The sequence below is a fragment of the Micropterus dolomieu genome, linkage group LG14, assembly GCF_021292245.1.
Source record: "Micropterus dolomieu isolate WLL.071019.BEF.003 ecotype Adirondacks linkage group LG14, ASM2129224v1, whole genome shotgun sequence".
Taxonomy (NCBI): domain Eukaryota; kingdom Metazoa; phylum Chordata; class Actinopteri; order Centrarchiformes; family Centrarchidae; genus Micropterus; species Micropterus dolomieu.
Window position 1 is genome coordinate 8,757,574 of NC_060163.1, and position 25,410 is coordinate 8,782,983.

General features: G+C 39.6%; 1 protein-coding gene across 2 annotated transcripts in view; it reads left to right on the forward strand.

Annotated features, from left to right (window-relative positions):
• Positions 1-25,410, forward strand: part of snx29 (sorting nexin 29) — a 356,821-nt gene that overhangs the window by 264,148 nt on the left and 67,263 nt on the right. For both annotated transcript variants that reach the window (XM_046069743.1, XM_046069744.1), the window contains exons 15-18: positions 1,141-1,247; positions 21,488-21,604; positions 23,343-23,398; positions 23,799-23,880. In XM_046069743.1, the coding sequence (XP_045925699.1) occupies positions 1,141-1,247; positions 21,488-21,604; positions 23,343-23,398; positions 23,799-23,880 (362 nt within the window). The remainder of the gene's footprint in view (positions 1-1,140; positions 1,248-21,487; positions 21,605-23,342; positions 23,399-23,798; positions 23,881-25,410) is intronic.

Here is a 25,410-nt window from a genome sequence, read left to right on the forward strand (position 1 = left end):
GTAAGTATTGTAACTGTAGTACGTTTGGAGGGAAAAGGGTGCGGCTTGAAATCCCACAGAGCCCCATCACCACGTGAGGCACTGGGGTGGCAGCATCATGTTGTGGGGGTGCTTTGCTGCAAGAGGGACTGGTGCGCTTCACAAAATAGATGGCATCATGAGGAAGGAAAATTATGTGGACATATTGAAGCAACATCTGAAGATATCAGCTAGAAATTTAAAACTTTGTCGCAAATGTGTCTTCCAAATGGACAATGACCCCCAAAGCATACTTCCAAAGCTGTGGCAAAATGGCTGATGCACAACAAAATGAAGGTTTTGGAGTGGCCATCACAAAGCCCTGAACTCAATCCAATTAAAAATTTGTAGAACTGAAAAATGTGTGAGCAAGGAGGCTTACAAAGCTGAATCAGTTACACCAGTACTGTCATAAGGATTGGGCCAAAAGTCCAGCAACTTATTGTAGAAGCTTGCGGAAGGCTGCCTGACCCAAGTTAAACTATTTAAAAGCCAATGCTATCAAATACTAACTCAGTGCATGTAAACCCCTGACCCTCTGGGAATGTGATGAAAGAAATAAAAGCTGAAATAAATCATTCTCTCTACTGTTGTTCTGACAATTCACATTCTTAAAATAAAGTAGTGATCCTCACTGACCTAAGACAGGAAATGTTTACTGGCATAAAATGTCAAGAAATGTGAGTTTAAATCCATTTGGCTAAGGTGTATGTAAACTTCCGACTTCAGCTGTACAAGAAAGTATGCATGCATCTGAGTATTTGTGTGTCTGGGTGTGTGTTTGTATGCCTCCTGCATGATTGCATGTTTTTTAGTAATGTGCATGACTCATATCTACTATAGTGTGTGCCATGAATTAAATAAAATAGAGATTCATGGCTCTTGAATTGCTGGTAATGTGTATATTATATAGATGTACTCCATGTGCATTGTTCTCTCGCTGCTAAAACACCTCGTTACCGAAGACAACACAATGATTATAATTGGCAGAAACCCATGGTTTGTAATTGGTTGTGAAAAGAGTGCGTCCTCGCAGTGTGTGTTTTAGACATGTGACAGTAGCTGTGTGTTTGTGTAAATTGAACTGTGCTGTCTCTCTCTCTCTCTCTCTCTAATCTGCAGCCCTGTCAATGTTGCGGTCGAGTGAGGAGCAGGCTCCTGTCTTGCAGAATAAGTTCATGGGTGACATTGAGGAGCTGGCTGCCAGCTATGAACGCAAACTCATAGAGGTGAGTTTTGATTTCTTACTCTGTATTAGCTATGATACTCATGAAGGAAGTGCCGCAGTTCTGTGTTCAGTATGTTGATTTTTAACAAATTGTCATAAATTGGAGGATTGTGAATGCATTGCATTTTCAACATAAATTCTGCGCATTTAAAGGAACAGTTTTTTGGAAAATTAACTTTCTTGCTGAGAGTTAGATGAGAAGGCTTTCGTGTCTGAACGCTAAATATGAAGCTAGAGCCAACAGGCGATTATGTTAGCTTAGCATAAATGCTGGAAGCAGGAGGAAATAGCTATCGTGAAGTCTGGCAACTTCACAGTAATGGCGAGACTCCAGGTAGACACTGGCCTGACTTAGAAATAGTCTGGCACATAACTCACCGTAAAAACCCCACAAATTATGGCTTTTACATTTTGGGTTATGTACGGGTTAAACAAACAAGATATAAGATGTTTGTTATTTTTATTTGGACAGAACTTGGCTAGGTGTTTCCTGTTGTTTCCAGTATTTATGCTAAGCTACGCTAATTGTCTGCTGGCTCCAGTTTGATTTAGCAAACAGACATGAAAGTCTCATCTAACTCTCAGGAATCACACTCAAGACAGCGAATAAGCACATTTCTCAAAATGTCAAACATATCTTTATGAAATTCAGTGTGACACCTTCATATAATTACCATTTTTATAGTATCAATAAACTATTGTTAAGACTATTTGTAATCTCCTCATCACTCCAGTGTTTTTTCAAAATTCCACCCTCAGAAACCCCGTTGTGTCCTCTTCCAAAGAGGAAGTTGATTCTTCAGTTGATTCAAGGTTTATCCTGTTTGCTTTACTGAAGAGGATAAACATGCCTTTTCCATCTGCAGTTCACTCTCTGCATCATCTGCCAGTTCCAGAACCTCGAACAGCATTCGCTCTGCGTGCTCTAGAGGAATAGTACAAGTCCCAGCTGCTACCACACAATGCAAAAAATTTTGTAGGGGCCAATAATCTTGTTTGTGGAAAGCAATTTGATTGATATGTGCTAATGATTTATTGATGTTATAGAGCTACTTGGAGCTTTGCAGTGAGAAATACCTAAATTGGTACATTATCAAGCAAAGCTAAAGAAAGAATTATATAACATATTTTTTAGTTTTTCGGTCGGTGAGAGCTGTGCAGGGCAATGGAAAATTTTCATCAAGCTACTCTTTTTATATTTATGGTTCTTGACCTGCGGTACTTTCTTTTGTCTTTGTCATATTTTCTACCTGCTATGGTTATTGTTATGCAAGATACCAAAGCAAAGTCCTTTTATGTGGAAACACACTTGGCAGTAAAGCTGTTCCTCATTCTATCTAAATAAAGCACAAAATTGCACCTTCTGCAGCTGCACTGATTCAAGAGCTATTCCCTTGGCAGGTTCTTATCAAAAATATCGATGGCTGTGCATGGCAAAGATCTCTAATAACTGGGCATTGGGCAGTGTTATAATGTTACCAAGTGCTTGATGGATGATGGGAGTTGTGTCCAGTTACCAACCAGGACACACTCCCAGTTAGATAATTCAAATGGGTTGTGATGTGTGGGGGACGTCTACATGAATAATTAATCCACTGTTTTATATATCTTTAATAAGAAATAAGTCCGCCTGTGTTTCCCATACTGTGTTTTAATTTATTTATGCACATGTATTTATGGTGCATTTTTAATGGTGTTTACTAAGTTATTTGTCCATTTGCTTGGCTGTCAGTCTCGATCGAGCTTTATCAGTGAGTCTGGGTCGGTGTGGTACACAGTCACACCACAGCCTCTCCTCTGGTCCCAGGCCAGCAACGCTGTGGCTTTGTTTAAACAAGCCCGTCATGTAGAGCACAAGTGTTTTCCTCCTCCCTGAGATATAACAAGTTGTCTGCGGGAATATAGTAAACAATGAAAGTGGCTGTAGCGGCAAGGCTAGTGCTGGCTCTTCAGCTAATGATATCAGTCATAACTACAGAGGAGGAACAGTAGATACAGGATGTTATCATTATTGTTCACCACCAATGTTTTTAACAATCTGGTTTAATAGGAGTTGCCCAATATTCAGAGGGATATGGGAACTGAGTTGTGATATTTGCTATCTAATTAATGTGTGTGTATGTGTGTGTGCATTCAGGATCAGCAGTACTACTGTCACTCCTGATGTGAGGATTCAGAAATTGCGCCATTTACATGAGTAACTGTCAACACTCCTGTTTCAGCTGCCTCGCTGCAGCGACTGAGACAAAATCTGACCCACCAAGTTATTGATTTTTGAAAATGTCACATCGAGCCTTGTTGGATACATACTGGCCTGCCAGACACAAATAAATATTGGACAGGGCTCAGCCTTCATTAACCTGGGAAACACGGTCGTGTTTGTGAGCTAGTTCAGTTTTAAATTAATGATGCTAATGTGTTGTATTGACTTTGACTTTGTTTATATTTGAGCCAAATCTCAATTGCTGTGCTCTGTGCACAGGGCAATAAGAAGTCTCAAGATAAATGATCTAAATGAAAGTAACTTAAAAGTAGGGTTGGACAATAGGGCAACATTTTTCACTCCTTTAACTGCAAATGGCTACTGACTTTGTGTTGGGGGTAAGGGGGTTTTAAACAGAACATTAGCCATATGTGATGCCACAGTGCAGCACTGCAGGTAAGTTGTTTTATGCTTTGTAGGACATTGTGTAGGACTATGCTCCATATTACTGCTTCCATTCAAACTTCTAATTGCAGTCTGCACTCTATAGAGCTGAGGGGAACTACAGTCATAGTTCTCTTCGGGTTCGGGTACATTACACGTAGCCACTTGTTCCATTGTTAATATAAACATATTGATTAGTGCGGCTTTAATGGCACTTCCTTTGGGCTGTTTCATTTGCAAATAAAGATAGAACATGATGAGTGGCATAATATGCATCCTTTCCAATTTATTAAACATAGTTGAACCTCATGTCACTAAACTACAACTTTTTAGTTGAAATGTGTTACTTAACAACTGTTAACTATAATACTTATAGACTAACTGCCCACTTCAGAAAGACTTTGAAACTTTGCTAACTAAGTCAAAAGTAGGGCTCAGTGGTGACCACTGTCACCTCAAAGCAAGAAGTTGTGTGATTTAACCCTACAATGTTCACATAGAGGTTGTGTTTTGGTGTCTGCAGGTTTCCTCCTCGTGTCCAAAGACAAAAACAGTAGGTGAGGTGATTTGGAAATTGGCCATAGTGTTAATGCATATGTAACTATGTTCTGTTACTTCCCTTAGTTTTGCTCAACCTTAAACCCATTTACCTAACACCGTAGTCTGGTATACATCAGTGACAGGATGAAGCATTTATTTTTACCCTCTGATGACTCCAGGTCCTTCTCTTCTCCTGCCGCCCTCTCACTCGTGTCTTCATACTTCTGACTTCTTCACTTGTCAGCTGTGACAGTGTGAAAGCGATATGAGGTGTGTTCAGCTGTGCGTGCATGCATTCACCAGACGTGCATATTCTTGTCTGGATGAGTTTGATTTCTCACATGAATCTGCATAGATGTCTGATCTAAGTTGGTTTAAGTAGGTTTAAAAAGCTATCAGAGTGGGAGGGCACTTTAACATATCCCAGTGGGCCCGGTGCCTGAAATGAAAGGAAGGGAAAGACAATGAAATTATGAAAAAAGAAAAGGAGTGAAAGACAGATAGATGCAGAGGGAGATGGGAAGAAAGTGAAACTACAACAACTCGAGGAGATAGAGGCATAAACATTTTGATTTTCAACTTTATTGCATACTTCTTTTCATTGTCTGTGAGTAATAAAATAAATTACATAATGCAGTTAACATGTCCACTGAGGTTTCTGAGAAACCACAAAACTGCATGACATTGATCTGTGAAGCTCGATGGTGAGGAAAAGGTGGGCAGGTAGCGATGTAACACATCCTCTTATCAGTGCACACAAGCTGCTGGTGTCAGCCTGAAGGTACACAGTACAGAGCCACCTCTCTGAACTCCTGGGCGTGCAAATCATTCATTCACGAGCATTTGTGTGCTCATTTCTAATTACAGTTTTAATCAATTATGAAACTAAAATGATGACACCAAGGATTTGGCATTTCGTTATCATCATTGTACGTTGTGCCCTTTGTCAATACTGTTATTGTCAATGTCATTCAGTTGTCATGGGCTAAGAATAACTTTCTAGAATTATTAAATTAGCCACAGGCAAGCAAGCAGACAATGACAGAGGAGGGATTCCTGGAGAAGCAAGATTTCTCTGCTGTGGTTTTGGATGAAACAGAGATGGAGGTAAAGACTACCTCTCCTCAGGCACTTCAGATTTTTAAACTCACCTGAATATTTTTGAGCCATTCTGGCTGTTGCAAAAGAGACGTTCAAGGACTCCTCTCTAATGAACTCAGGGTATCTTTGTGTTAAAATGTGAAGTTCAAGGAAAAGCTGGCTACAGACTATATGTCTGATTGAACTAACTATGGTTACACGGCTACATACAGTATATGACTACCTGATTTCCATACTTAGGTCACGTGACAACTGAACCAACACACACAACCCAGCAAATGACTGAAATGCGACCTTGAGTTAAGTTTAATGTATTTTGGTTAAGAATGAACATTCAAGCTCAAACAAAATGCATGTGTATCAAACCTAATGGGACCAATTGGAAGTTCAAGTACTGCAATATAAATAATAAAGCTGCTTGTTATACTGTACTCGTAAAACTAAACAAATCATGGCATTATTGGCCTGAAAATCAGCTTCTTACTATGAGTTGCAGGGTCTTCCATGAACAGAGGATTTTTCACTCAGAAGGTAGAGTGCTCTGTGCAGTAGCCAGGTTTCCATTAAAATTTAAAACAAATTTTAGCCGCAGAAAATCAGCAAAAGAACATGGTAATTAATACGTGTCCCACTACTGTTATACGAATATTAGGTGTTGGCCACATCAAGATAAACAGTTGGTGGCAACAACCGACACAGGTCGGGTGTTTTTGTTGCCTGTAATTTTTTGTCACATGTCACAAGCTTCATTAATGTCTTAATTTATTCTCCAAGCCTGTCTCCAGTGCATTTTGTTGCATTTTTCTTTTATCAGTATGGAAACTTTTCCACCTCAGCAAAGACGTTCAGGAACTCCTCTTGAGTGGAGTTGACGAAACCTTTTTGCTTATTTCAGTGTTTTTTTTAATTTCTGGTTTTTCTACTCAAGTTTTTTTATGTGCAAAATGAAAATGTGCAGAAAATCAGGTGGATGGAAATGCACTTACTGCTTTAAAGTGAGCTAGCCTCAGCTGGGAAAAGGTGATGTCATGTACCTCCATGCACAAATCAGCATTTAGCAACATTTCTGCCATAATCATAAAAGAGCTAGTGCGCTGTTTCATCACTGTCCACCACATCACCTAAGCACACCCACAGTTCTGATGAAACAGACGAGCGGAGTTTTTGAGTGTTAAAGTCATAATGACTAATACCTAAAGACAATTTTTTTCAGTTTTGATACTGCTTTGTAAAGATAAAGATTTTCCAGGACTTTGAAGATACATGAAGTAGTTTGTAGGAATTTAATCAATCTCTGTCAATGGCTATCGAATAAAACAGGTCTAAGATACGTGTTACTGTATTACACACATTTACGAAAAGGGTTTGCCAGATAATTAGAGCAGAGATCCAACAGAATTGCCTGAAGAGATAATATCACAGCACAAACTAATACTGTTTTGTAATTTATCCATTTGGCTTGTGAACAAAATGTGTTACGATGCTTTGATGTGTTAACCATAATCAAGGCTGGAAAAATAGTTTCTAAAAGGCGAAGATCGCAGCAGCTGTTGTGCAGAGGCACAGGTTTTCTTGTGGTCAGTCTTGCCGCAGAGCTCTTATTCAAGACACCTGCAAATGTGAATCACTCAAGATGAAAATGTACATAATTTAGATTTAGAAGGTAGGTCATTGTGCCTCAAATTGAGGCCTTATTACATCATACAGTAGTGCTATAAAGTAACTCGTGTGTAACTGAAAGGCCGATCATCCTGACCTACATTGTTCAGCAGATGTCTGACTCACATCCAGTGAATAGAAGACTCTTAACAACATTAGCTGTCTTATGACTATGCAGCTACAGATCTTTTTTTTTTGTTTAGTTTTCCCATGGTGTATTTTTATAGCTGCTGTGTTGTATTGATAAGTGGAGGGAGAGTGCTTTTGGAGGATAGAGAAGAGATATGGGTCGAAACTTCCAGGGGGATCAGGGATTCTCCCTTTGATCCACTAGCTCATTAATTAACCATAAACAACATCAAGAACAAGAACAACAATTACAAGCCACCGACTCAGAATCTCTTCTGTTCAGAGAAGGGATGCAGTAATAACTGGGAGAATATAAACCCATATGCCTGTATAAAGCCTGTTGTCTTTGCTGTGTAATGCAAGTGAATGTGACTCTTGAAAAGCCAAAATACTGCATAATGCATGCTATTCTTCTCAGAATAATGCAGGTGTATCTGCTTTGAAGTGTTCACAGATGCTTTGAGTACAAAAACATTCCTAGGCCTTATTAAATCGGCTCTTTTTGGTGGGATTACTTTTTGTTTTGAAAGACTCCATATAAGGATGTCCATGTCCAGATTAGGAAAGTATCATTTCTTTCCTCATGCCTTTCGTTGAAAAAGCTAAATGGAATAATGATTTCAGTGTTTCAGTTACAATTTGTTAGAATTGATAGTCATTTTTGAAATAATGTGTTAAAAGCACTTTCTCTAATAATTAGCTAATATTAGCTTCATGAATTGTTTGTAAAACTCTGCCTGACTTTGTAATGCTTCCAGCTGAGTAATTTTAAAATGAAAGTCTTGTAAATGGTGTCTTAAATATGTATTTTACATACATGATAACCAGGGTTTGACATTAACACCCGCCAACTCGCCAAATGCAGGTGGATTTCAGATGGTAACACAGTTGCTCCCACTAGCCACTTTGGCGGGTTGAAAAATTGTAGTCTTCTCAAAAGGCATCTGCAATAACAAATGCATTGCAATCTGACACTACGATACTACAACTCCCATGAGTACTACCTGAACACAGTGTTTTCTTGTGAAGCCTATGCCCTTGCGCGAGTGACCGACGATACTGTCAACAAGAAAACGTGGAGAACGTGGTGGAGATGTGAACCGGTGGAGCTTTGTGATGAAAGCAGGGCAATCCAGGACATTCCAATTACCCCTAGAACAGCCACCAACCTATTCTGCATGCATCTAGTTTTACTTTCACTCTGCCTCGCTGTTCCCCGGTTCAATATCCGATCCCATCAACCCCGCAATAAATATTCTTCTTTTATCTGACTACTCCTTCTCTTACTCCTGCACTTGGGTCTGCTAGCCTAGCAGTAACAAATCTGATCCATCTATGATTATATCAAACTATCTATCACATATATAGCTCTAGCTCGTGATATAGCAGCCTGCTTATCAAAATACGTCTAAACAATGGTAGTTATAGGTAACCGGACGTGGTGCAAAAGTTGAGCACAGCATACAGCTATTTCAATGAAGAGGTTCAGAATTTGATTAGACAAAAATAATTTGTTCTTCTTTGCTCTTTGTTTCAAATGCAGATTTTTTTCTACTCTTTTACAGCAGCCTGTCTACTGCTGTTGTTAATAAATATTTAAACAGACAGTTTTAGTTTTTTCAGGTTAGTTTTTATCTTTTTAATTAATCTTCTACAGCCATGCACAAGGCCTACTTTTATTAAATGCAACAAGAAGCTTGATCTTAAAATACTAGGCTACATTTTTTCAAAAAAAGGAGCTTTACACACAACCTTATCAGAAGTAATGATAATGACTTATAGTGTTATACATTTTAGTCTTGATTTGGGTGTGTACAGTGCTCATTCACATTGTAAATCTGGTTCAAGTAAATATTAGCATGCCATAGTCAACTTTAATCACAAAAAACGTAATTTCCCAACAACAAAAATGTGGAAATCCAATAGCCACAGTGGCTGGTGAGCAAAAAAGGTTAATGTCAAGCTCTGATGATAACATACTTTATCATAATATTGAGGGTAAAGCTATAGACATGTAACTAGGGCTAGATAATAAAACAATAACAATAATTAGCATGATGTGTTTTTTATTCATGATATGTTCAATAAATATTTATAAATATTTTTTTATTTGTTTACTTAATTTTATTCATGCATATTTGTTGACAAAGATTTTATCATCATTGTTTTGAATGTTCTTCCTCAGACTTGTGAAGTGATCCACTCTTTGGCATCAAGTGTTGCCCATAAAGTAAAGTTTAACTCACAATTAACCGTGAAGTTTCTTCAACTTTCACTCAGGAGCAAAAATCAGCCTTTAAACTCGAAAGAAGTGATACATATCGTGATAACTATCGATATCGAAAGGTATGAAATTTTTTATTGTGATAACATTTTTGTCCATTTTGTCCATTATGTCCAGCCCTACGCGTAACTCTAAATAAAGAAACTGCAATTTCACTGCTTGGCTTACGCACTTGTTCTGTTTGTATTTTCAGTCAGTGTTTTTACTTTCATTATTACAAGTAAAAAAGCTTTTAGGATGCGAACAAACTAATGTGTTTGCATAATGTAAACTATCTTGGGTAACGCTGGTTTGGGCTGCTTGAGTGTAAACGTCCCGAAATCCAACAAAGAGCAGGGCAGAGCTGCTAACGTTAGCCTAAACCCTGATAGCATCCTGGACCAGCACACACTGTGGGGTAAATACAACAAAGTAAATGTGCTACTCGTGAACAGAGCAGATAAATTCACTGTTAAATCCATCCTTTACACTTTTGCTGTTGTGACTTTGGTTTTGGAAAGGCTAAGAAAAGACACCATCCTCCAAGCTCATTCAGTGTTGAGAATTACCCTTACCATAGCCACATGCACACCACCTGCAACATGTAGAAAAATCCAAAGCCTTAAAAGCCGGCCATGCTTATTTGCAGTTGCTAAGCTATGGGACCATCACTGTTCAACAATCATACAGTTGATGTTTAAGCATCATAGGAGCACAGATTCATGCACAAATAAGTGAAAACATATTTTGACATGTGCTGCGATTATCCATAGCTGCCGGCTGACTGGCATTTTAATCCTCTATCTTCATACTGGCAAAGTCCTGTCAGTATATAAAAATGTGGGCTCTTGATAGTGAAAGTGACTACTTTTTGAATGTAAACCTAATCTTAATCTGTCCAAATACTTTTGGCACACATAGACTGGGAGAACATGTACTAAGAGAGGGCTTTAGTTCTCTCAATGTTCATCCGGTTGTGATGAAAACACCCCGAAATTAAAGCTGACAGACTGTACTTTAACATTGTCATCACTGCGGCGTTCCAAAGTAATAATACTACATAACCAAAAAATGTGTGATCCAAGTGCTCATGGAGCTCGCTGTGTGATGTGACAGTGACAAAGAGCTACGTCTGTATCATGGGCCAGATTTAGCCTTTTCTATAAACTCCCATTTCTGCCTTTTCTATTGGTCCATCTGCCACTCTCATGTGCTCCCACTTCTTAACTCGTGTATGTGTGTGTGTGTGTCTCTCTCTGTCTCTGTCTCTGTCTCTCTCTCTCTGTCTCTGTATCTTTTTTTCACCTCGGTTTAGAGTGGACAGCACAGCTTGTGATGTCTATATTGGTCCTTTCTCACCCTCTTTTTCTTCCTTCTTTTTGCGTCTCTCAGCCGTGTCTCTTCCTGTTTAGGAGCAGCTGTGCTGAAGTGAGCCAGAAATACAGATAGAAGCACAAGCTGCATTTAGATTTACAAAGTAACCCAGTATTGGCCATATTCTCTTTGAGGTCTCACCCAGTTTAAGATGTTTAAATGAACCTTTGATACCCGGTGACTGTGTCTCCCTTCTGCCATGCCTTTCAAGTTGTGGTGCCCTGCCCACTATGAAACGGTCCCAGTTATAATATGAACACGAAGAGCAACCTGCCATTAGATTTTTTTATGTAACATCACAGTACATGACAACATATTCTGAAGATGTGGATATAGAATTTGAATTGGAAAGGAGACAAGCACCCAAGATTTCACTGATAGTATTCCATGAAATATTTTCGAAGATGTATTTACATCAGATAGATTTAAATTAGACTTTTGGACTGTATTTGGGAGGTGCAAACTTGGGATAGGTAAAGGAATGATATATAACACTGAAGCAATTAGAAGGGAGGCTAAATCAGAATAGATGAGGTACATGTCTGACTATCAGTAATTCTCCTGTATGGATTTGGGAGAGTCTGTTTGCATGTGTTGTTGTGCCTTATGTCACCCCTTGCTTTTTCAAACATGTTTCCAGTTGCTCTCTACTTTCAACTTTCATCAAACAGCCAAAAATGTCTGTTTAAAAAAAGTTTCTTAATGTTGCAACAAGGGCAGCAAACAGAATTGACTTTGAACGTAGTGAAATATTTTGATGTGCAGACTGCACAAATACTCAACTCTGAAACAGTGAAATAAATATGAAGTGCGCAAAATATGAAATATACAAATGCATGCAGAAAGAACACAAGGACTTTTTTTCAGACAATAGATTAGTTTCCTGCTTCTGATTCTTCTTCAGTAAACAAAACATCCATCTCATGCTTCAACTCAACTTTACAGGCCTCCACTCTACCAGAATGCCTGCTGACATGGGACGCAGTAACAGTTACTTGTTAAAAGGTCAAAAATTCACCCAAAACATATGCAATATTTTAATGAAAACATAACTAGTATGAGCTTACTTACCCTGTGTGGGGCCCCCGTTGGCTGTTCCATTGGTGTGTGAATGTGACGTGGTGTACCCACACTTTTCTTGACTAGAAAGGCGCTGTACAAATACAGATACTATGTGTCCTGTGAGCTAAAATCACCACTTGAGTGCTTAAGCAAGTGTTAAGGAAATGTTATACTTTCTACATCCACGAGTATGCGAGGTGTTTGTGACGACAAAAACGTCATCAGAGGGTGGACGCGTAGGCTCTGTGCGACATCCACGTGCCTCCCAATTTTTGTGAGTGCGGATGAGTCCGCGCCCACTACGCTAGCAGGGCAACAACCTGTCGACTGCGCTTGTGTGGAACAAGTCCGCCAAGCTGGCTCCAAAAAGTAGTATAAACAAAAGTAGTCCGCGTCCGTGGTGTCCGCAGCTGTCCGTGTACGTGTCTGCTTTGAAGTATATTCGTGGCTAGGTTGCAAAAAGACTTAATTTTGCAGGTTAACATTGCCCCTAAGCACTGATACCAGCACTCCCTGTCCTCGTTCTCTGTCCTTTTCTTGCCCCATGTCTGCCTGTCTGAACATTACCATGTTTTCATATTCTAGTCTTCCTCTTGACCTAATTTTGCTCCACCCATTCATTCATCATATGTGTCCCGTCTAATTAAGGTAATTAGGTTTCGGGTCAGCTAAACTACTGCTGCTCACACTCTCCATTTCTCTTTTTCTGGAGGGTTTTCTGCTCAGCCAGGGCTGTCTTAGGCTTTTTATTCAGGCCAGCTCAGCTTGGCGCTGCTTAGATCAGATCATACACTGGGGGAGAGGAGAGGAAGAGGCACATAGAGATTCTGTAAAGATGGGAGAGGAGCGCAGAGCAGGAGGATAAGGCGTTGTGTGAAGGAGGAGATTGTGTGTGTCTGCGTGAGTTTATATGAGAGAGCATGGGGTCAGCATCACTTGGGTGGCAGTTGGCTGTGATGACTCGAGCAGTGCAGACAGTTGCATCATAGTAAAGGAACCCTGCAGGCCAGACAAAGTGTCTGATGGCAAACAAGAATTTGCATCACTGCTCTTCTTTGGTCCCATTTTCATTCAAAAAACCTTACCTTATATTAGATACATACACTGTTAATGTGTGACCTAATTACTTATTCCCTATTTTCAAGTTTGGGACAGTAAAATCTGAGCTGAGCTGGTTTCTTACATTAGTTTTTGTAATACCACAAACGTAAACTTCTCTTTCTATTTGCTTTTTAAGCTGTACTGTTCTACTTTGTAGAGCATGAACTAAATGATATCAATTTGTCGTTGTTACATGGAGAATAACCAGCAAAGACGGCAATGTTTACTGCAGAGAATCAATATGTACAACCTTTGTCATTATTAATCATGTTGGGTTCAGATCACTAAATAATTTTTTCCTTTAAGTTTCAGCTCTTACTCTCACTTAGTTAAACTAGTTATATTGTGAACAGTACAAATTATACTTTAAGAAGAGAAACAGAACCTAAGTTCCAAAACATTGTGTTACAGTCTAGGTAATTTGTGCAGCCAAGTTATATACACCGAAATGCACCTAACAAGCATATCAAAAGCATTTCCTTCCTTATCAAAATCTTTTTTTTTTCTAAATATTTTGAAACATGAATTGTTTATGTCCATGTTCACTAGCTAGCAGCCTTCTTCTTCCCTGCCTCTCCTGGCACGTTGTTGCATTTCTTTGCACATTACTGCCACCAACTGTCAATCAGTGGAAAAGCATTAAACTCGCAGCGTTGCTCCATAGCAGTACAAGAGATAAAACATTTTACAGGGTACCTTTAAACCTTCCATACATACAAGTTTCTTATATTAATGAGGTTATGTGCTTTAACTTGAAAAGCTTCCATGCTAAACCCATGAAGGGGACATTGTACTTAGTGTTTAAATGTTAAGTTACTAGCTGCATAAACTGGTAATTTACCTTCTAGTTACTAAGCAGGGAAATACACCTGACTTCATCTCATGGGACTACAATATGAACAGGTGCCAGCTCCCCAGGCAGAACTTTTCAACACAATATGGCCACTTTTGGTCGTTGATGGTATGATGGCCTTGGGAGTTCCCTGCCTGAGCCACACACCCATGCCTTCAAGGCTCCAGATGTAGCCTAAAACGGACAACAACAGCCTGTCAGGCTTCTACTTTGCAGACTTTCTGAGCTGTCAGGTGTATTGTGATGTTTTTATTGTTTCAAACTGAAAGCTTTTCAACTTGAAGCTGCACTGGCTTGAAGAAAATTGTAAGCTAGTCCATCACCTTCAAGACTAACAAGTTTCCTGGTTGTGAGTGTCAGGAGAAAAGACTTGCTGCATTTTCACGCATGCACATGCTCACACACTCTACAGTGCACTACTCTGTACCACTGTAAGAATAAATATCTCCCCAGCTTGTGCATTTATTTTTGTTTGTATGCCATGTTCTTTGGATCCAATTTGTGTCGTCATGTTGTCTTTTTGTATTTCTTGTCTTTTGTTGTTTAAATCATGTGTTCAGCTAAACTAAACTCTGAATTCGTTCTGACTGCGCCCCTTAGCTTTTAAGGTCTCCATAATCACCTTGTGCTGTACTGATGTCTGTTTTTCTCATATATTTTGTTATGTGAATGAGATTTCCCCAGACACTAATTAGCCTTTGTCCTGCAGATATTTGTTGGCAGATGCAAGCCCAAAGCGAGCCTTTCGGTGGCCTCAACTAGCGAAGGGCTTGCTAGAGAGAGGTTTAATGCAACTGTGTAATGCCCATTGCATGTAAGGTCCAGGCATGAGTCAATGAACATTGAAACCTGGTCGTGCATCTTAATGGCGCTGCATTAATCACAGCAGAGAAGATGAATTTGTTTTAAACAAATTGGCAACGCCAGCACGTAGCCACACAGCCACTGCTTAATATAGGCAATAATAGATTGGCATGCACACACATTCACAGAAGCCAACACATGTGCATGCACATACACATTCTTTACTGTACATGTGGACACACACACGTGCACAGGCAGAGAATGACAAACTGATTAGCTCCCTCTCACTGAGAATTAATTGGGTTTCTTCACGCTTAAAATTAATTCCCTCTTTTATAATGTCCTATTTAAGAGTTGGGGCGGCTAAATAAGTAGATGTGATGAATGGCTGGTGTCTCGAGGACAGTCATAGTGTTTTAGCCATGGATGTGCACTTCCTGTTTCCTGATTTGCAAATGACAGAAGGACGCGACTTAAAAGTGTGTTTGGGTGTCCTTCTCAGTTTTGAAACAAACATGATGTAATTCATGATATAAACAGAAGCATTAAGATGGTCATTGTGTTTTTACTGTGTTGTTTTTATAGTTTTTGCTATATTTTCACTGTACAGCACTTTGGTGCCTTAAATGTGCTTTATAAACAAATTTGGAATTAAATTGGATGTCAGCTTTGGAGATTTGTTATTTCTGAACGGGAGTCTGTTATGTTTTATATCCTAAGATTACCTTCATCTGTATTTTATTGCTTTGTGGCCCTGTCTGATCCTGAGATTTCTGAAGCCTCAGTTGTTTAGGGACATGTAGATATTGACTGAGCACATTGATATATCTTTTTATTAAGTTAAAATAAAATGTGGCAAGGCGGGGATCAGCAGAGCCCAAATGGTTTGATGCAATGATTCCCATCCCAAGGGTACCCAGATTTGTGATGTGGAGTCCTCCAAGCGAAATACTTCTTATTTTCCAGTATTTCTCACCTTTAAGTAAAAAAAGATACTTGCCTCCCAGAGTTGTTGCAACCTCTTTACTTTATATTTTAGATGGATAACAGCCCATTGAGCTCAGGTTGTATTTGACAGTGGAGGGATTTAACAGTCTGCCTGAGGATGCACACATTGTTATTCACTCCGTAACTTCTGAGCTGCAGTTAAACAGTAATAAGGAGAAACAAAGACCGACAGACCCGCAAATCAAAGCAGGGTCTCCTCTGTGAAACTTTCTTTCATTATAGCAGCTGTTGTGTTGATGAGAGGAATTGACTGATTGCAGGGGACTCCATTTAATAGTCTTATTATATAGACAATGGTGGTTGTTATCGTTATTTGCGGTATGATTAGTTTTATTTTGTGAGAGCGGTTGTGCACTGTAGTTGTTTGATGCGTCACACTGGGTGAAGTCTTTGTAGTCTTACTCAGATTCTGCCTGTTGAACACAGAATTAATTGTGATTTTGTCTTTTGTCCAGTGTATTTAAAATTCTTGCTCAGTACTCTCAGCCTGTTTGGTTTCTTTTCAAACAAATCCAACAGATTCATTTATGCAGTTAATGCCTTTGCCTGTCTAAAGTCTGTGTTGCAACACACCTGATTTAAAAAAGACATTAAACATGTAGCGACAAGTAATTGAAGCAGTGTTATCTGAAGAGACCACACAAGCAACATTTAAGCATCTCCACCTAAGTTAGCGATGCTGCGTGAAAGCTGTTAAATCTTTAAAGGTACAATGTGAGACTATTGTCCACCTGCTGAAATTCCTACTACAAATAATACCACACATACCAGGTCATAACTGCTGCTAAGTGACGTTAGCTCAGTTAGCCATGCAGCTAACTTAGCGGTCCTATTAGCTGACCAAGTCCTGAATGGACACCAGAGGTCAGGCATTAGAGAGGCAGCAATGTGTAGTGTCAGAAAAATTTTCACATCTAATTCTGTGAATTAAGGGTTTGATTCGACGATTCGAGTTTTGGTGAGTTCTATTTAGTTTCTGTTGAATTTGAATGAAGTGTGTTAGCATGGTGCCATGGCAATTAGATTGGTGAAAGAGAGAAACTTGAATTCAGAAGGCGTACGATGGTAGAAGGTGTATTTTTTTCTGTTTGATAAAGAAAATAGGTGTAAGAATATTTCCTATACTATCTCACTGTGGAAGTGGTATTACGTGACAGGTAGGGCTAGCTGGTTAGCATGCTAATTTCAATAGATGCAATGATGATCTCTGCAACAAAATACATTATTATACATTATTTGACATAACTTCAGAATTGTTACTTCTTCACATCCTGTTGATAATGTTAGTTGTTTTTTTTTATGTTTTAAACTAATATTCTGGTCAAACCTTACACATTCTATCTTTGAAATGACCAATTTGTAAGATTTAGGAGTATTGGCAGAATTTCAATATAATATTCACAACACTATGTTTTCATTAGTGTATAAACACCTAAATATAAGAATCCTGAGGTTTTTGTTAACTTAGAATGAGCCCTTTGTATTTACAGAGGGAGTGGGTCCTGCAACAGGGGGTCCGTCATGTTGCACTACCATGTTTCTACAGAAGCCCAAAACAGACAAACCAAAAACTGGATCTAGAGACGGCCTTTCATGTTTTTAGCCACCACCATAGGTTCTCCTACACTCTTGGAAGGGAAGGATGAGGGGAAGGGTTGTCAGTTGATTGCAATCTGCCTCACCGCCAGATGCCACTAAATCCTACGTACTGGTCTTTTTAGGCAATCACACAGCAGACCTCCCGACTCAAATAGTGATCTCTGCTGCTGTGGCCTTGCTGTGATGAATTCTGCATTTGAGAGAATTCTGCATTCCATCAGGGCACCTGTTATTCTGAAAACCTTGCCTCAGGAGCTAGGCTAAGTTAATTCAGCACCATCTACAAGCTTTAAAGCAGCATATTTAAAGGTTCAGTGCGTAATATTTCTGAGGATCTACTGACAGAAATGCAATATAATATCCATAACTACGGTTTCAGTGGTGTATAAAGACCTTACATAATGAACCGTTATGTTTTTATTACCTTAGAATGAGACATTTATATCTACATAACCGCGGGCACCCCCTTGTATGGAGGTCGCTGTATTTTGTCGTCATGTTTCTACAATAGCCAACAACGGACAAACAGCGCTACAGAGCTTGTTTCCCCATCACGCTGTTCTTCTTTTCCTTGTGTAATTCCGTCAGTGTCGACGCCTGTCACTACATTAAATGTGTCCGTAGAAGAAGAAGAGGGAAAAAAAAATTAATAAATAGTCTCTGAGTAGTCTTCTGGTTTATTAGAAGTAAGAAGATAAGTGACATTTAGACAAATGAGCGAGCACACACGTGTTATTTAGCACAAGAGCCGACAGCCTGTAGATCTTTATACCATGAAGCCAAACTGGGACAGATACAAACATCTGACGGCAGAAATCACGGATGTGGATTTTCCCAGATAGAAGACTATAATGTGGGACAGATGTTTTCAAAGCGGAGCTGAAGTTGTCTGTTTTCTGCTGGACAGGTAATTAACTTAAGTTTGTCAGACTTTAGCGATGCAAATGAAAGCTGTTGTTTGATAGCTTTAGCTTGAAGCTGGCCATAATCACAGAGAGAGGTGAGGTGTTTACTCTGTCAATAAGTAACGTTAGTTGCATTAACTTCATGTCGCCTACTTATTCTCCACCCTGTGGGTTGGCTTTGCCGGTTAAGTTAGAGAGGCAATCAGCTGCTCAGTAACGTTAACTGGCAATATTGGCAATAAAATCATAAGCTAGCTTAGCCATTAGCTTAGAGCATGGAAGCATCAGCCAGCTAAACTTTTAATGCCCTGATAGAAAAATCATGTAAGGTTAGTTGGATAGGTTTATTCTCCAGTGCTGTGATTTGGCTTGTGGTGTAAAATATGTTGTTGGATTAGTTTCATGTTGTTACTCTCTCTCCAGTGCTCTGTTTTGGCTTTGTTGGTTACGTTTGTGAGACAATCAGCTGATCACTAATTGGTAATAAAATGGCAGCTTACAGCTGGAAGCTCAGATCAGACAGCTAAACTTTTACTGCCCTGGTAGAAAAAATATGTTGTTGGATTAGTTTTATGTAGTTAATCTCTCTCTGCAGAGCTCTGTTTTGGTTTTGTTAGGTTCGTGAGACAATCAGCTGAGAAGGCAGCTTCCAGCATCAAAGCTCAGATCAGACAGCTAAACTTTTACTGCGCTGGTAGAAAAGTTCTTCTCCAGCCTCTGTTATGGCTTTGTTACGTGCACAGAAATGTGCCGTTACCTTACCTTCCTTGGCATTTTTACTGAATAATTAAATAAATATAATTTCTTAATATATCTATCTAAAGAAACCTGATTTCTTGATGGGCAACTCTCTGCTATCTCATAGATGACATCTTTTGTCCTGTCTCAGGCACCGTAGCTATACAACTCGCTTGGATAGGGGAGGGGGGGAGCAATTCGCAACCCTCACCACTAGATGTCACTAAAACCTACGCACTGAATCTTTAATTTGGCCCACCTTTAAATTCATAGTTTTTATTTATGTGTCAATATTATGTTGCAGTATCTCTTAATCTCACATGTTTTTTTTTAATAATTTATTTTTTTACTCTTTGGCCCGATGAACCCTTTATATTCATATTTGAGTTTGTAGGAGGAGAAATATTTGTAAGTATCTGGTCCAGAGGCAGCCTGCTCCAGAGATGGGGAGAACACATGTTGCTTTCTGTATTTTGTAAATAGGGTTGCCAGGCAACTAAAGGCTTGGAACTACTTCAGTATATACCACTGCTGAAGAATTAATTCAGTGAGTTTTATAAAATATGGAAATGTTGATTAAACGTGTTCTCTTGAAACTCCACAGCAGCATTACCTCTAGGGGGCATCAGTGTTTGACAGGGTCATTCTGTAGATTGGGTTGTTTGAGGGAAGAAGGCTTGATACACAGATTTACAGTCTGTCCTGGCAGTCCACCTTAAAGGATAGCTTCACACACACTGTCTAACAGCAACATTGAAATGCCAATATATACACTTAAAACAGGTTTTGTTTCGCTCCTCCTGTCAATACTGGCTGTGAAGAGATCCCATCCTAAGGGGCGGCATTCGCTCAGTCTGTTGACTGCGGTGGGTTGCCGGATCGAGTCCAGCATGAACCATTGCCGAAGGTGCCCCATGAGCTCTGATTCTGATGTGGTTCCAATGAAAAAGAGGGGGTACAAAATCCATTATGCAGAAAAGAGTATCATCTGAAGTTCTAGTATTTTGCTGCACTGTTTGTGTTAATATTCTTCCACTGAGGTTGAAGGAAAACACTTACGTTAGAATCATATTAGGAAGGAATCATTTCAATGATCAAAAATTGTTTTAATGTACATGGACATGTGAGTATTATTGGAATAGACTGTAAACAGGGGGAACAACTAGCCTGGCTCTGTTCAGAAGTAACAAAATCCACCTTCCAGCACTTCTGAAGCTCACTAATTAACACGTTCTGTCATTTGTTTAGTCCATAAAAATAACAATGTGTACAAATTACGCTTTAAATAAAACTTAAAAAAGAAAATAATAAAACAATCTTCACAGAGCCAACAAGGGTGGGTGCCCAACCAACATCAGAAGTGCTACGCAGTGTCGCACTAATGGTCACTTAATGTTAGGACAGGTCCCAGTTTCTGTGTCACTGATCCTTGTTGCTCATCATGTGCATACACACACTAACAATAAAACTGTCTTATTGCAAGGTTGTATAAGTAATTTTTTTCTGTTATACATACTTTTTTTTACTAAGTTCCTGCTGCTTTCACTGTAGCCTTTATTTAAAATAAACCATTCTGCTTATTCTGTTCAGATGCTTGACATTTTTTCAAAGTGGTGTCATAAATTAACTGGTATCAAAACAGAAATCTACTTCAACACAAAACTATTTTGTGAAGCATTAAGTGTTTCAAGTACGATAAATCAAGTTTATTATGATCATCATCACTGTTGTTGTTATTACATAAGAAGCCTCTCTTCTTCTGTCGTGGTGTGTGGGCTCTTAAATGGGATGTGAAAAAGTTAATGTATGAAGGTTGGTGTTGGAGCAACAGTGGCTCACCTGTCAGCCAGCGACGGCTCTCTGCCGAAGCGGCTGTGACAGCAGGTGTCCTCCATACAGCACAGTGTGTGTCACAGCTGTCAGTCTCCTGACAGAGACCTGTCCAGCCTGGTTAGGCAGACAGGCCGGGGAACACACACAGAATAGCTTGGCCATATTCGCACAAGCATATACATAAACACACCGATATGAATAACACCACGTCAAGGTAAGTTAGAGCTGATTGAAATTGATTCGCAGGTTGGCAGGAGTCTAACTGTTTAGGATATGAACTGTTTTCACCCCTTACTCTTTCTACCCGTTTCTCTCTATGTCTCTCACCCCTCTCCCTCTATCCCTCCCATCTCTGTCGGGGAGTTTGACTGTTTCCCAGAATCTGTCGCGCTGTCGACATTCATTACATCTCACCTGGAGTGCTTCTGCCTTTTGTGTGTTAAATGGAAATGGAGAAATGTATTTTTTGTATGTTTTCAGAGTATACATAACAGGTTTACATGATTTTCTATTTTCCATATTTTTACATAATTGTGTATTGTATAATAACGTTTTACAGCGTGATTTATTTAAGTGCCTTTTTTTGTGTGTTTTGTTCTTCTCTCTGTCTGTGTGTGTGCTGCAGGTAGCCGAGATGCATGGTGAGTTGATAGAGTTTAATGAGCGCCTGTACCGTTCCCTCATGGCCAAAGACCACCTCATAGTCCAGATGAGACAGGAACTCATTGACCTGAGAGGACCAGTGAGTGACCCACAGACACACACTAAAACAGGCAAACACACCGATGCCCTCACTCATCTGATTTCTCTGCGGGTTTTTCCTCCCCTCTCTGTCAACATGCCATTTTCTCTACTCTACTTGTGATTTAGTTTGATTTTCATCTCGCCCTCTTTGTTTTTGCAGTGGTCCCCCGCTCATTGTTTTTCTAAGGTCAGTGGTTGCCACTGATGGTGAACTGCATTTTCCTTGAAGTTGTCATCTGTGAGCTTCCTCTGTTTTGATTTCTTCTTTTACCGTTGGCACATCCGCACTGCTGTTCTCAGAGATAACCTGTCAGTCAGACTGTGTACACTCACATCTTACTGAATAGCTAATGCTAACTATCCATTTCTTCTGTTCAAGGGAAGTTCAGACAAACTACTTTTTCCCTGCATTTTCAAAGTTGTCCTTTACAATAACAACACACACACACACACACACACACACAGAATGCCAACATCTGGTCATGCTCAGGAGAGCTCGAAGCAGTTTGGACACACAAACATACACACACACTTGATACATTTGCAGTGATGGTAGCCCCAGGCTGAAGATAGGATTTCTTATCCCCCAGCTTCAGCCCTGCTCTGCTGGACCACTCACTGTGTGTGTGTGTGTGTGTTTGTGTGTGTCTCCTGATTGCTTCATGCATTCAGCTCCCAAGAGCTGCTGAAGTTGACCAAACCCGGGTCACTTTCTCTCTGCCTCTATTCCTAACCGTCTTTCTTTCTCCCTCTCACTCTTCTCATTCTTTCAAAGGGTGTTTGTGTGTGTGTGTGTGTGTGTGTGTGTGTGTGTGTGTGTGTGTTTTCTCTCCTGAGGGTTGGATCAAAGCCTGGAGATCCTACTGAAGGGGGCTCACACACACACACAATCTCTTTTTCACACGGACTCACTGTCATTCAGAAGGCCAACATCTGGGTCTGGTCTAGTGGTTCCTCAAGGGACCTGGAAGCATGCAATGAGTGAAACAAATCACAGGCTTGATGAACTCACACAGACACACACATCAACATAACTCTCACACAGTTGCACGGAGGGTGTCAGATTAGGACAACCACTGCTAACTGAGGATACTCATCAACAATAACGGCATTGCACACACAACACGTATGTGCAAAAATAATGATTTACCCCAACAGCCCTGTCAGATGAACTCAAGTACCCCTTGATCAACACCGTGAGTCATGTTCCAAATGTGTGATCATTTCATGCATCCATTGTCAACCGCTTATCCTGCGTACAGGGTCACAGGGGTGATCATTTCAGTTCATTTTAAAGTTATTTATACTATAAAAGTGGATATTGTTTTAAAAAAAATTATACACTTGAACCGTCAGTGTTGAGGTTGGTTTGGTTAAGTTTTCTAAGTTTGTACTTCTGCCACATGGAGTGCCAGAAGTTGAGTTTTAACCACTTTCCCATAGCTATTCCCTTAGCTCAACTTTTTACACATTTAGTTTACTCTTTCAACTGTTTATGAATTGCTTTTAGATGCAGTAATAATTTCAACCATTTATTACTTTTAGCTAACTATTTCAACGGTTTGATTACTTTTAGCTAGGTATTTGGAACCATTAACCCATTATCTTTATTTTTAGAATCACTTGCGTGTCTGACACTATGTGTTTGTGTGCATATGGGCCATATTTGCGTATGAGTCTCTGATGAATGTCTTTCTTTTGCTTCTGTTTTACTCGTTATGAATCTTTTGTTCCAGGTTGCAGGTGATTTAAGCCAGACGTCAGATGACCCCAGCCTGTCAGATTTTGAGACGTAAGAATATTTCTTTTGTATGACTCCTTCCCCCTCACTTTTTCTCAGTCATTCTTCAACCTTCCTTCTTTTTAATAATAATTCACTCTTAAGTTTCTGGAGTTTCTCTTGCTTTGTATTTTGCAAGAGCTACATCTCATCCGTCTAGAATATCTTTTCTCCCACCATAAGTCAGTCTTTCTCAAGTTAACCTGTGAACACTGTTTAATTTCATACATTCATTCATTCATTCCACTCTTTGATCATGACCAAATTAGATTTCAGTGTATTACCGGAGTGAGCTGTAATTTGCTCTAGCTGTCTATGCATAGTGCTGACACACTGTTGATGTTGTTGCTGCTGGTGGTAATGATGATAATGACAAAGGCAGTGAGGACAGTTTGTTGTTTGTGTAACTCAGGGCTCATCGCGCTCTCATCAACGTGTGGATCCCCTCTGTGTTCCTGCAAGGCAGAGCTGCCAACGCCTACCATGTCTATCAGGTACATTCATCCACTTAAATGTCTTGTCTGAGCCGCATCCTCTGTTCACCAGGCAGTACAGTCATTACATAAGGACATATTTCTTCACTGATATGTGGCCATACTTGCTGTTGGTATGTGTGGGACAAAGAAGCTGATGAAAACAAAGACCGTGTGATCAGTTTGTTTGAGTTAAACCAAACAAAGAAAAAGAAGGGATGGGGTTACAAGTTCATTAAGCCAAGGAGCGAGGGAACAAATGAGCAAGCTCTGAAATAAATATACATTGAAACAGTTTGGATTAGTACCTCATCACAACTGTTCATTAGCATTGGTGCACTCAGGGCTTTGATTTTCTTTTAAAGGTTCTGAGTGTAAGTTTTAGTGATATCTAGTGGTGAGGGTTGCAAATTGCAACCAGCAAAATAGTGCATTCACGTGCTCCTCGGATGGTCCCATTTCCCGAATTGTGAAGTCGTTCTTCCGACTTCAGTGTGTGTTCATGTGCTCATAAGTCATAATGTGGAATCAACATGGACACTACTACAAAGATTTGTTGGATTAGCATTAACAACGCGTATAAACAACACACAGACATCTAGTTCACTCTACATGTACAGCAAATTAACCATATTTGAAATTACATGTTTGTAAAATATGTACGTGATTTTGCACAAATCAAAGTTCTGTATACTTCTTAATGTATCATGTATGCTTTATTTCTCTTTTTGCAATAAAGATTTATGGAGGAAAAAAGATTCTTATTATTCAGACACCACATGAATCCAGGAGAAGCTACTGCGACCGACACGCTCTGACGGCTCTTGTGCTAAATAATATGTGTGGGCCTCCATTTAGCCAAATTTCTCATTTTCTTACTTCTAATAAACTAGTTGACTACTACTACTACTAGCGTGACTTCTTCTTCTTCGTACATATTCGACATAGTGACGAAATGCGCTCTGAAGAGCCGTTTGACCATCTGGTCTACTGTAGAAACATAGTGGCACAACATGGCGACACCCATGTTACAGGACCCGTGGCGTATGTAGATACAGTGAGGAAAATAAGTATTTGAACACCCTGCTATTTTGCAAGTTCTCCCACTTAGAAATCATGGAGGGGTCTGAAATTGTCATCGTAGGTGCATGTCCACTGTGACAGACATAATCTAAAAAAAAAAAAAATCCAGAAATCACAATGTATGATTTTTTAACTATTTATTTGTATGATACAGCTGCAAATAAGTATTTGAACACCTGTCTATCAGCTAGAATTCTGACTCTCAAAGACGTGTTAGTCTGCCTTCAAAATGTCCACCTCCACTCCATTTATTATCCTAAATTAGATGCACCTGTTTGAGGTCGTTAGCTGCATAAAGACACCTGTCCACCCCATACAATCAGTAAGAATCCAACTACTAACATGGCCAAGACCAAAGAGCTGTCCAAAGACACTAGAGACAAAATTGTACACCTCCACAAGGCTGGAAAGGGCTACGGGGAAATTGCCAAGCAGCTTGGTGAAAAAAGGTCCACTGTTGGAGCAATC